The 13038-nt window shown below is 41.3% G+C and overlaps 1 protein-coding gene across 1 annotated transcript in view; it reads right to left on the bottom strand.

The window, feature by feature from the left end:
- Nucleotides 1–5376: 5376 nt before the first annotated feature.
- The window catches only part of LOC107709931 (ankyrin repeat and BTB/POZ domain-containing protein 2-like), a 21342-nt gene continuing 13680 nt past the window's right edge, over nucleotides 5377–13038 (bottom strand). The window contains exons 8-16 of the mRNA XM_016514602.1: nucleotides 10352–10487; nucleotides 9327–9601; nucleotides 8940–9118; nucleotides 8529–8634; nucleotides 7887–7989; nucleotides 7668–7758; nucleotides 7502–7570; nucleotides 7128–7241; nucleotides 5377–5691 (exon numbers count right to left, since the gene is read on the bottom strand). Of these exons, the coding sequence (XP_016370088.1) occupies nucleotides 5488–5691; nucleotides 7128–7241; nucleotides 7502–7570; nucleotides 7668–7758; nucleotides 7887–7989; nucleotides 8529–8634; nucleotides 8940–9118; nucleotides 9327–9601; nucleotides 10352–10487 (1277 nt within the window). The 3' untranslated portion in view covers nucleotides 5377–5487. The remainder of the gene's footprint in view (nucleotides 5692–7127; nucleotides 7242–7501; nucleotides 7571–7667; nucleotides 7759–7886; nucleotides 7990–8528; nucleotides 8635–8939; nucleotides 9119–9326; nucleotides 9602–10351; nucleotides 10488–13038) is intronic.

Here is a 13038-nt window from a genome sequence, read left to right as displayed (position 1 = left end):
AGTAGTTAATCGTTAGCATAAGCGCGGCTAACGCTAATATAATGAGCATTAGAATTACGTTTCTTTATTAACTATTTAATGCTCCTATAACTTTTATAATGGTAAAAAAAACAGGAGGACATGATGATATTTACTATTTTTACACACCAGAGGCTTTTAAATGAATTGTGAATCTAAAATATGTGTGTTAGAGAATGTACAAATGGTTAACATTGTTTGTCTCATATCAATCAGAAAAGCAGTTCTGGGCTTTTTTTTTTTTTAGTTAACTTAGTTGTTATTCTTGGCTGAATAACTCTAGAAGGTTTTAAAAGCCCTTTAAAATTAAATATGTACACAGTTTGGATTAAATGAAAGTGTAGTCAAATTTTTTAATTAGCATGTTTTTGTGTTTTGCTTTGGTAACGAAATTGGTACAGAGAACCGTGAATTTTCACTGGTATTGGTACCGAATACTGAAATTTTGGTACCGTGACAACACTAGGGGTAACCGAGGTTGTTACTTAGACAGGCCTAGAAACCCTATGTGACTGTAGCACGCTCAGGGAGCAGTACTTAATTCAGTGGGAGTCCGCGTGCTCAGAGCGTATGTGGATTGAATAAGGCGTATCTCATAGGAAAACCTCCCATATGAGGGGAGCGTAGCCAACTCAACCAAGGCAGTCACAGAACAGGCTCTGGAGCATGTGTCAATAACTAGAAGGGGCGTAGCACCCAGCTCTCAGACCAAGAGGGGGACACCAACGCTAGACTTGGAAGCAGTGTGCTCATAGATAACCCTCTAGAGTGAGGGGAGCACTACAAGCTCAACCACAAGAGCAACATATCAGGGAGGCAGAAAGACCCAACAACCTGGTGTTGCTGACTCACGGAGCGCTGGGAGCAGCATGCTCATAGGTAACCCTCTAAGGTGAGGGGAGCACTGCTAAGCTCAACCAACAAGGAGAGCAACCTAACGGGGAGGCAGAGAGAGGACTAACAACCTGAGGTTACTGCTCAATGGAGCTCCACTGAGCGGAAGACCTGATGAGAGGAGGCCTCAGACACTCAATTGGGAGCGGCTCAAAGGTAACACTCCAAAATGAGGGGAGCACTGCTAGGCTCAACTAAATAGGGGCAACTTATCAGGGAGGCAGCAAGCGGCCAAGCTACCTGATGTCACTGCCACGGAGCTCAAAGAGCGGAGGGCTCGACCCTTAGAAAAGAGAGAGGAGCCCAGCTCGACCAAAGCGATCTATAGCCCAGGGGCAAAATACCTAGCTCTCAAGTATAGAGGAGGAGTCATAATCTCACATAATCTGCCCAGGACCGGCGAGCTCATAAATGACCCTCCTGCAGTGAGGGGAGCACAGCCATGTCCGGGGAGCAAATTGACCGCAATTGGGACATCAGAAATGGGATCCAGCTTAAAAGAGGATCACACATTTCAACAGGGAACACCAGGGTCCCAGCATAGAGGCAACTGACCAAGGAGGCGACAGAGACAGGCCTAATAACTCAGTAATGTTGCGTATGGAGCGGCGCTCTCAGCCCTCAGGCTGAGGCGGGCCCTCAAAAGCACAAACTGGGTGCGAAGGCTCATAGCTAACCCTCACAGTGAGGGGAGCAATCCTCAGCTTGACCAGAAGGCAGTGCTAGATTAGCTAGCAGGTCCCAATGAGAGACTGTCAATTGATACAGCTGAACACAGTCTTATGCTTTCTATCTCGATAGAGAGCATGGGTCCCATTTAACCAGACCCGATAACCTATTCATGCATACAGGGCTACTCCTCCTCAGAGCCTAAGCACTCAGGAAGGGTTCCCACACAAAAACATCTCACTCGTACCTCAGGGAATACAGTGCATCTCAAGCCCACTCCGCAGAGGGGCACACAGGTTCGACCATAAGGGCAGTGTGACAGGGAGGTCCCGTGGGCCTGACCGTCTATTGAACTGCAAAGAGTGGAGTTAAGGAGTGTGAAGCCACTCAACGCCTCAGCGAGAGGAGCTCTAGCTCAGGGAACGTGCATGATGGTTGAGAGGATGACTCAAATCTCAAGAGACCCCTCGGGGCGAGACATGAGTAGCGTGTCCTGGCCAGGGCAGCTACTCGAAGCAGATACCCAGCCAGGACAACAGGGAGCACATCACGAAGCATTGCTCCGACCCACAGGTCCTGAGGTTGCAGCGTTATACTGGGGACCTGATGCTAAGGAGGCTCTCACAGAAGCTCAGCAACTTGGCTGCGTGGTCTAGTAAGCATGAAGCCGAAGATTAGGGCTATCATCCAGCCTGGATCCAATACCGACGGGTGAGTTTGCCATCAACACCCTCGGTCAACAGCGAGAGGATCTGACTTACACAGGGGAGGTGCTCGAGAGGTCCTAACCCTAAAACAAAGTCAGAAAACCGGAACAGGTCCAAGTAGCGCTGCGGGAAAGCTAGTTAGTGAATTTACATAAAACTAGCAATAGAATAGATAAAATGGATCGTACTCACCACCCATGGTTCCCGCACATGACTCAAGCTCACGGATATAATCTGAGGACGAAGTCTGAAGAGCACTTGGGTCCGGACCATCAGTAAGGCAGTTTTATGATACATAGAAACTAACCAAAACATCATAGGTCCAGCATGAAAGACTGCAATGCAAGCGCAGGAGACTTCTACCTAACCTCGGTCAGGTGGGTGGCTTTTGGGGAATTAAGGGGAGGAAGATTAGAGCAGATGTTAATACTCTCAGAGGGAGGTGAGTAGATGGCTCATGTTTTACTCTGGTCCGGACGAGAGTGTTGGGAACGTCTCGTCTGGATCACCTCCCTCAAATATTGCCTGTTACCCTTTGACTCACGCCTCCTTTGAGCCCTACCCGAAGGCGGAGGAGGGGCGCGAGTCGCGACACTAGTCTTCTGTGCCCGCCTCTGATCCTTAGATTGAGACGGGCCAGGACCCCTGGGTTGTTCGGGCTCAGACCTGGACCTTCGTGGAATGAAGGACTTAAAGGCGGCCGAGCGCGTCTTGGCCTCCTTAAACTTCTTGACCACCGTCTCGACGGAAGTGCCGAAAAGTTCAGAAGGGGAAATAGATATGTCATGACAGCAACAGTTACTCACAACCACTTCGTCTTTAGTGAATTTCCCTTTAGAATAAAAGTACGAGAACGTTTTTGCAGTAATGTTTTATTTTTAGATGAATTCAGAGCTTTTAATCTGAAAAGTTCTGAAAGACATTCAAAAGAGTCTATTCTTTGCAAACAGCGACAACTTCGTTACAGATAAGACACACCGGCTTTGCATTCACAAAACTAGGTAGGATGAACGCATAGTTGTCTTTTCATTCTCCTTTATATGCCCTATTTTCGCTGTCAACTTTCCTCTTTAGACTCTTTGATAGTGCCTTTTTCTCTCACCAGCTAGCTTAAATGTTAGTACGTTAAGATGCCAAGGAATAATTCTGATTGTAAAAGTAGGCTACGTCAAATAATTATTACAATAAGTTAGGCTTTAAAATGATACACATTTATTATTCACAATATGGAAAGAGGAAATAGGTTAAGAGCATGACTCAAACATGCCATTAATGGGCTTATTCAAGTCCTCTTTTATTATTTGTTATTTTTATCCATTCCGCATCTCCCACATATGTGTGTTTTAGCAAGGCGGTCTGTGTTGCAAGTTGGTGAATGAAGATACTTGCCAGGTTACGTGTCACTACTCTGCTTTATTAATTTATCCAGTGTAAAACCCTGACACCGCGACACAAATGTGGCTTTTTGTTAATGACTGTCCTACTACAGGATTTAACACAGAGTAACAGCTCACTACCAGTTACAAAAGACACTGTAACAGTCTGTCACAGGCAATTCTAGTTGCATTTTTCATCAATTGATTTCTTAAATGATCCTTTGACTATATATATAGTATATATGTTCTGGCCCGCCATCCAGTGGCGAATATTTTTTTGGCCCAATGCCAAACTTACTTGCTGACCCCTGATATATGGCCAGAAGATACCAAAAGATATGTTTGTAAAGAACTAAAATATATAAGGATATTAAGATCAAGAGATTTAACCAATAGACCTCCTGTAATTTTATTTTATTTTTTTACCCTCCTGTAATTTGGCTCCAAATCTCAGGTGAAAATTGTTGTTTTGAGCCCCCTCTACAAAATAGTGGATTACTCTGTAAATATTCATCTGTGACATTTAATATTTTGGCTTACGTCACTATTTATGTTTTTCTTTCTTCAGAAGAAAAATATTAACAAAATAGGAACTCTGGTTGAGTTGACACGGAATGACCCAGCTGAAATGTTGCTTTAATATTTGGTTTGTTATAGCAGTGTTGGACTTCAGTTCAGTTACTGATACGGTTGTAGAAATATTCAGAACATACAACAGCATCAAAAACTGCTAAAACCGACTTCCATGTCATGTGATCTCATGAGGTGACCCACTCTGTCTGTGTAATCAGTTTCTATTAGGCCAGAGACAGGACTGGTGTTACTCATTTCTGTTAAAAATGAGTGAGAGCAGCATATGGCATTTCTATGGCAGTCTCACAAACCCCTGTGGTTTTATTCCCTTTAGGAATTTGTAAATTCCCAGCCTGGTAAATTGACATGTCTATTTTTATTCCCTTTTTTTCTTTGTACACTAAGAGAAGTTAGAAATCAGACAGCAGTTTAACCTGCAGTGCTCTGAATAATCAGAAGGTGGCAGCACAGTCTAATTTTTAAAGATTTGAAAAAAAAAGTAAAATCTCCTTTCTATTGTTTTCTGCAGTTAATTCTGCTAAATATTTCACACAGTACTTAATTCACATATTTTGTAGGTAGATTGCTCCAATGTTGTGCAAAAAATACATATATTGAGAAACTGATGGAATGTCATCTCATTGTAATATTTGCATAATTGTTTGTGATTGGTCTTCTGTTGCTGTTTGGATATAATTTTAGACACACAGTTTTTGTTTATATATAACTTTATTTGCTTGGCATGAAGCAAGATAAAATAGCAACTTAAATAATCTCACATTTTTAAATAGAAAATGTCCTTGTCTTTCTCCATTACAAGATTCATCTATAATAGCTTAAAATAAAACAATTATGAATTAAAAAAAGAGAGAGATATGCTCTAGCCTCCCACTTTACCCAAACTCTGTACAAAATGGCATCCGTTTAAGTGTGGGGAAACTGTTGTCCACAATTTAACACAACATACTTTAGTTCTGATTATACAAGCTTTAGCCACACAAACACTGCAGCATTTTATGTCATGTTTCACAAGCTCCCAAAGTTTGCGTCCAATAAATGATTTGTGGAATTCATGAAACTGTCCACAAAGCTCAACTTCAGTCAGTCCGTCCATCTGTTTTTGTTTTTTTTTTCTTCTCCCCAATAGCATTTCCTTTTCATAGTTCCTCAGTCTTTCTTTTGTCTTAACATCTACACATTCATGTCTTTTATTGTGTACTTCCTTTTCTATTTTTTCCACTCTTTTTCTTTCACACACGAGAAGTCACTAGCAGTGAGCGTAGTCTGCGTGCTGACGTTGCCTCCAGCTCTTCCAGAAGAGAGTCTTTTCCAGACCCGCTCCGTGTCCCGGACCCCAGTATCAGCATACGGAAGGCTTCCCTCTCCAACAGACCTGCCATGTTCTGCAGGAAGTAACCTTCACAGTATGTACTGAGCTCCACCGCACCATGAGCCTGGACAAACACACACACAAAAACTAATTATGCACTCAGTTACCAGCGAGAGACACTTTGGTACAGGGTTTATTTTGTGAGTCTTAAGTCTTAGTTTGCTCTTCCACAAATTAAGGCCTTAAAAAGGTCTTACATTGGAGCAAAGTGCAAACATCTAAACATCCTTAAATCAAGATACATTTTCTTGAGACGCAAACTGATGCAAAGTCTTGTTTCCTGATAAATGAAATGAGTTTATGCTTAAAACAAGAACAAATATCTGTCACTGGGGTATGAACTAGTTTCCCATTTGAAATGTTACATTTTCTGAGCTTATTGTCCAATATTTGTTCTTGTTTTAATCATAAACTCGCTTCATTTTGATCAATTTCTCACAAAACAAATATTATGCAATTTTGCTTCTTAAGTAAATGTGTCGTGATTCACTAATCTTTAGACATTTGCACTGGAAAACCAGATGAAAATACTGAGCATGTTTTTGCAGTGTGATCACAAGTACAGTAAAGTTATTTCAATATTCTAGTGGTTGGGAGCAGAGCTATTCAAAAGCTTTTTTTTTTTTTTAAACGAATGAATAAAAAGTAACAGATGTGTTGTAAATTTCAAACTTTGAAATGTTGCTAATACAACTCATTTACATTTAGAGAACATCGACAGTGTTGCATTCAATTTTTTCCTTAGATCTATATATGAAAGTGAAGTGGACGTGTGGCCGGAATTTGTGCTCTGCATTTAACCCATCCACGTGCACACACACAGCAGTGGGCAGCCATATTGCTGCGGTGCCCGTGGAGCAGTTGGGGGTTCAGTGTCTTGCTCAAGGGTCGCCATGACTGCCCCAAGGTTTTTGGTCTTAAATTTACCTTCGTACATTGCTACTATTTATGCCGGGTTCAGACTACACAATATTTTTGTCGGTCACGATAGTCACTGTGTCAGATTACACGATTTTGACTCCTAAAATCTTGTCGTGTCGTGGACAAGAAACATGTCAGACTACACGTTGCTTCCCGACCATTCATCGCGTGCTCATCTCTCTTTCGTTTTGCCATGTTTGAAACCTGTGTATGAAAGAGCTTCTGTGCTGCTATTGGTCAACGTCACCAATGTGACCGAACTCGTCGTGAACGACGGAAAAAAACTTAAACATGCTAGTCTTTCTGTCGTGATGTCGTGAAGCATCGCAGACGCGGAATCAGTTGTCGTCCACTATGACACACTACACGTGCTGAAACGATGGAATCTTGCGTCCCGACGCCCATTGTCGTTTACGAATCCCCACGACACTCTACGTCGTCAGTTATTACATTATCATTTTACATTCAGATTATTATTTTATATATACTTGTTATTTTATATTATAAAATACTTTTATGTAATTATATGCATTTAAATTTTTTTATAGTTGTATATACTACATACTTGTATATTTTTACCTTAGCAGTGTGGTAGATGTTCACAGCATTGTCGAGGTCAATGTTCTGAGCACAGATAATTTCACAGTGCCGCTGTAGCGCCCCCAACTGGAACAAACTGGCTGCTGTCAGTAACTACAGAAAGCAAACAAAGGAGTGAACAATGATTTCTTCCGTTTTATTACTTGCTTCAATCTACAGAAATAGTTTCTATTTTTGAGTCTCAGTGAATCTGAGAAGATAAAGTTTCATCTTGAATTACTGCAGGTAAACTCAAGAGGTTCCAGTGCATGAACAATTGGCAGTGACTGTGGATGAATTGCCAAGATCTTCCTTGTGACCCCTCTCTGTTTTTGAGTATTAAGCTGGGTTGGCCTGTCTCTTGTTTGTCTTACCTCCAGTAACTCTGGGACGCCCATCTTCAGAGACTCCGTCCCCCCGCAGTACAGGTATGACATCATCATCTGGATAAACACGATGAGACATTGATAAACTCCTGATTACATCTTGGAACACCCTGTTGTATCTCAGCCCGCTGAACGAGGATTCAACTGATCTTACCTGGAAGATGTTGTACTTGACGTTGCTGATCTCGATTTCCTTGCGGGGCTGAGTGCTGTCCGTCCCGTTCAGCGCCAGCAGACTTTTTAACCTGATTTCAGAGCAGACAACATGTTTTATTCTTAACGGTTCATTTGTGTTTCAAAATATTATTTACATATAGAGACCTGTGTTACGAGATAACAGATTTCTTTTATGTAAGTAACGTAACAGACTCACCTGTCGGACGCCGTGAGCAGCAGAACCCCATGAGCGTAGAACGGTTTGCCCTCCACTAGGAACGTCACGTCAGACATCTCTGGGTTGTTCAGGAAGTGAGGGTCTGTGGAAAGATGAATCTGAGACATCAGGCCCAAGATTTTCCAGAGTAATCCGTTACAGATAGAAATAAAAATGAACTGCAACTATAATGTGCACTATGGAAGACTGAATAAAAAAAAGTGACTTTTTATCTCACAATTTTGATGTTTTTCTCAGAATTGCAAGATAGACTTTTTTTGCAGAAAAGTTTTCTATCTCTAAAGTTTCTCGCAATTTTGATCTCTCAATATCTCTGAGAAAAAAGTCAGAATTGTGAGACAAAAAGTCACAATTACCTTTATTTTTTATTCTGTGGCAGAAATAGTCTTCCATAGTGCACTACCAAGTTCCCCTTCAGGAACTCGACTCGACGCAGCGTCTCGTTCCCTCGGGGAACCATGGTTACATACGTAACCTAGAGACGTAACTGAACACCGTATCATTGACAAACTTTAGTTTTTTTTTTATTTTATTTTTTATCAATGCTGGGTAATTTAACTAGTAGATTCAGTAAATGCTGCAAATTCATAAATGTAACTGTACTAAGATTGAGTGAATTACCGAGTTGAGCAGAGAGCGCTGCCTTCTTTTCTTGGATAGGAGGAAGTGGAGCAGGACCGTAACAGTGACTAAAAATGACGCCCGACTGGTGGATTATTGCCTCGTTCTATAGAGAAAGAATTAGTCATAAGGTAGTTAAACTAAGAGTTATTTAAAGCCATTGTCACCCCAGGTCTGAATTTCTGGCGCAAAAACAATAAAAAAAATTTTTTTTAGAACAGTGTCCTTTTCAGATCTTTTTTAGACATCTTAAATTTCAAACCACAATGAACTGTCATGTTTTAATTCATAGTCTAGGTTCAATTTTTAATTGCTCACCATCCATTGACATAATAAAAATTCAATGTGTAAGTTTGTTGTTGCTTTTTTTTGTTACATGGGCTTTTTATGATTTTTATTTAGTTTTTTTACCTTGCTGTTTTTCAGGATGTTGAACATCAGAGGAAGGCCGATGCAGACTAGTTCCTCACAGTAATCCTCCTCTTTGATGGAGGTGAAGTCTCGCAGAAGGGAGAGCATGACTCCGGCTCTCGACCTTTGCTGAGCGCTGCGTAGTGACTCCAACCACACATGGAGCTTCCATGGCACTCCTGCAGAATCAGACAATATGTGAAGAATTGTTTACAAATAATCAAATGCTTTTTTGATAGCTCAGCTTTACATAACCGTATCAAAGAAAGAAATTCCATATTTATATATGTATTTTTTAAATTGAACGTGTTACTTTACATCATCTACACTCTTTATGTTCTCTGAAAATGATTTACGATTCTGTGGTTAATCATGCATCTAACCTACCCAATGATCTGAGCTCCATGGTGACATCTAGGTAGCCGTGCTCTGCGCTGTAGAAGGATGCCTCCTGCAGAGCTTTCATACGGGCCTTACACAGCTTGGGCAAGGAATCTTCTGACACCAGGCTGAGGTTTGGGGATGGAGGAGGGGGTAGAGAATGTCCATTCCGGCCAGACGCCCGCGTCTCGGCCTCCACACCCTCCGCCAGGATCTCCTCCAGAGAGAGCACATCTTCCCTTACCTTCTGAGGCTGAGAGAGGAGCTTCCGCAAAACATTCCTGGAGAACATATTTATGCTTTAGTTCAGTGATAGATGGATGAGCAGGTAGATACACAGCTCAATACAAAGCTAAATGGGTGGATAGATAATGAATGCTTGGACATATGGAGAGACAGAAGGATTGATGGATGAGTAGATGGGTAGATGCATACAGTAGATATATATTTGCATAGATTGGAAGATAGGTGCCTGGGTAGAACATGTGTGATTTGAAAGGTAGTTTGATGCAGAGGTAGAGAGCTGGCTGGAAATATGGAATATAACGATAGCTTAATAGAAAGCTAGATGGATAGATAAATAATATTACAAAGGCAGATTGATGAAAAATAGATCATGAATGGTTGGATTGATGGCCAGATAGCTGGGTGGCTAGATAATGAATTACTGGACAAAATAGGTCAATAGGAAGCTAGATGGATGTATAGATGAATGATTAGTTGGATAGATAATGAGTAGACAAAAAGAGGGATGGATGGATGATTGGAAGGACAGATAGCTAGCAGATAATGAATGACTGGACAGACAGACAGACAGATAGATATATAGATTCTGGCAGGATAGATAATGAATGATTGGACAAAGCTAGACAAATCGATAGAAAGCTAGATGAATAGAAAGTAAGTTAGCTGGTGTGGTAATGCAGTTGTGTATGAGTTGTCATAAGGGATCATGTTGAGAGTTGTGGGGGGTGAGTAGTGCGTGTTAGTGTGATCTGTTCCAGGCTGTTGGGGATGATGTGAGGTATCACCTATGGCCATGGGCGGCAGCATGACTGAAGCAGTTCATGTCCTCATAGAGCGATGATGTCAGCGTGTTACTGTCCCGGGACCTCAGCAGGGGGTCGGCACTGCGCACCAGCAGTAAACTAACCATTTCGTAATTCCCTGCGAGATTGCGAAAGCAGGAGAGTGACCAGAGGAGAAGGAGAAAAGGAGAAACAGATGGTGAGATTACACCGATCTGGAGAATAAATGAGAAAGAACCACAATAAAAGAAAAGAATGCAATTCATGATCATTAATGTAATGATCTTAGAAGGGTCATGTCACAAGGAATCCACTTTTCCTTGATCTTTCGAGATAAAAGAGCTTAATGTACTGTGAAAACATACTGTAATTTTTAGAACTCACAACATCCTCTTCATCCAAAATCAACTCTGCTTTCTTTAGTTTTTTGACACCAAGTAACATGAAATGTTAACATTACACCCACATTTACAATAAAGAATGCCTACTAAAGTTCAGAAACATGGCCCTTCCAGTCACTGAGGTATAGACTTCAGTCAGGGTGGCGCCATATTAAATTTTTGACAGGAATGAAAACTAGGCTTTGAGTGATAGAAGTACAGTGTATTCAAAGGTTGTACTGTTTAACAACATACAGATGACGAAATGTCTTTCTAAAACAACTTTCAGAAGACAAAAACTCCTTAAAACATTTTTGAAAGTTGAGTTGTGAGTTTTTTATATGAAAATTATATGATCTGAGACCTTTCTATAGTGCGTGCTATTCTTAAAGCGGTCATGTGATGCAATTTCAAGTTTTCCTTTCTCTTTGGAGTGTTACAAGCTGTTCGTGCATAGATAAGATCCCTAAAGTTGCAAAGATTAAAGTCTCAAACCCAAAGAGATATTCTATTTAAAGGTTAAGACTCATCCATGCCTTCCTAAAACGCCTCATGTAAACATGCCCCCACATGTCTACTTCACTGTGGGAAGATTTGCATAACACCGCCCAGATGTTCACGCAAAGAAAGAAAGTGTAACTTTGATTCTTGCTGTAGTGTTGCTGCTGCCGCCATGTCGTGGAGATGCTGTGTTTCGTTGCGAAAGCGAAAATACTCCTTAAACCACATAAAAACATTTCATTACACCAACTACACAAAATAATGTTCTTTTTTTGCAACGTCATATGACCCCTTTAAGACCGTAAGGCTGCATCTGAAATTGTGTATTCCCCTACTATATAGTAGTCGAAAAACAGTATTTGACAAAAGTATGTTCGAATTCACAGTAATCATAAAAGAGTAGGCAAAAAGTACCTGACTAGCCTAGTACTTCCGACAAGATTCTGAAGTGTGCCTATGATGCCATGGGAGAGGATTTGTGAATGCAACCCTCTACATTGCGAGTAAATCACTCGCATATGCGACTAAATCCACCTCGCTTTCCAGATCGATGAGCTTTGTAAAAATCTACGCATTTCAGAAAGGCGGGGCATAGAGGAAAAACAATAATGTACAGTATGTGGAAAATAATGTGTTTTTTAAACCTTAAACCACATAAAAACATTTCATTACACCAACTACACAAAATAATGTTCTTTTTTTGCAACGTCATATGACCCCTTTAAGACCGTAAGGCTGCATCTGAAATTGTGTATTCCCCTACTATATAGTAGTCGAAAAACAGTATTTGACAAAAGTATGTTCGAATTCACAGTAATCATAAAAGAGTAGGCAAAAAGTACCTGACTAGCCTAGTACTTCCGACAAGATTCTGAAGTGTGCCTATGATGCCATGGGAGAGGATTTGTGAATGCAACCCTCTACATTGCGAGTAAATCACTCGCATATGCGACTAAATCTTACTCTGGGCGACTAAATAATGTCTAACATTAGCCATTGGCTGTGTGTGTGTGTGTGTGTGTGTGTGTGTGTGTGTGTGTGTGTGAAAAATAGTATATCAGTCTGGCGAGTAAACAAAAAAATTTACTAGCCAATGGCGATTATATTGCCAAGGTGTGCGTAGAGGGTTGGAATGGCACTGAAGTGACACAACTGAAGCTGGTAGCTCACATGATAATGACAACATGGCAAATGTAGTTCTATAACATACTTTTTTAATAATCCTGAAGTAATTATTTGTTCAAAATAAGTACCTACTCGAGTGTATGCGATTTCGATGCAGCCTTCATTTTCAACCGTGTTAAATTTAATATGGCATCTAACCTCATTAAGGTCTATTAAGGATTTCCGCTGTGTCCCAAATGGGATAAATCCACCAAAGGACACTTCGAAGTGAGGACAATTATGGCCACCAGGATCGTTACAAACCGAAGTGGTTTGGTCCCCAAACCTGTTCCTGGAGGTCTAATGTCCTGCAGAGTTCATCTTCAACCAGCTCCAACACACTTGCTTGAAGGTTTCTAGTGATCCTGAAGGCACTGATTAGCTGGTTCAGATGTGTTTAAGGTTGGAGCTAAACTCTTCAGGACAGTGGCTCACCAGGAACAGGTTTGGACACCCCTGCCCTACACCCTTCATCCTTCATCCTCTTGAAGCTCAAACTCTGGAGGGTAAACCCTTCGAAGGGATTAGGGCATAGGGACAAGCCCTTCAGACTAGAACGCAGTGAAAGTATAGCCCCGTTTCCACCGCAGGAACTTTCCCCAGGAACTAGGGACTTTGGGCTCGGTGTGTGTCCACTTCAGGAAC

Source organism: Sinocyclocheilus rhinocerous, unplaced genomic scaffold (genome assembly GCF_001515625.1).
Source record: "Sinocyclocheilus rhinocerous isolate Xijiao unplaced genomic scaffold, SAMN03320098_v1.1 scaffold2792, whole genome shotgun sequence".
NCBI lineage: Eukaryota > Metazoa > Chordata > Actinopteri > Cypriniformes > Cyprinidae > Sinocyclocheilus > Sinocyclocheilus rhinocerous.
The sequence above is the reverse complement of the archived record's forward strand: the minus strand, read 5'-3'. Positions and strand labels throughout refer to the sequence as shown.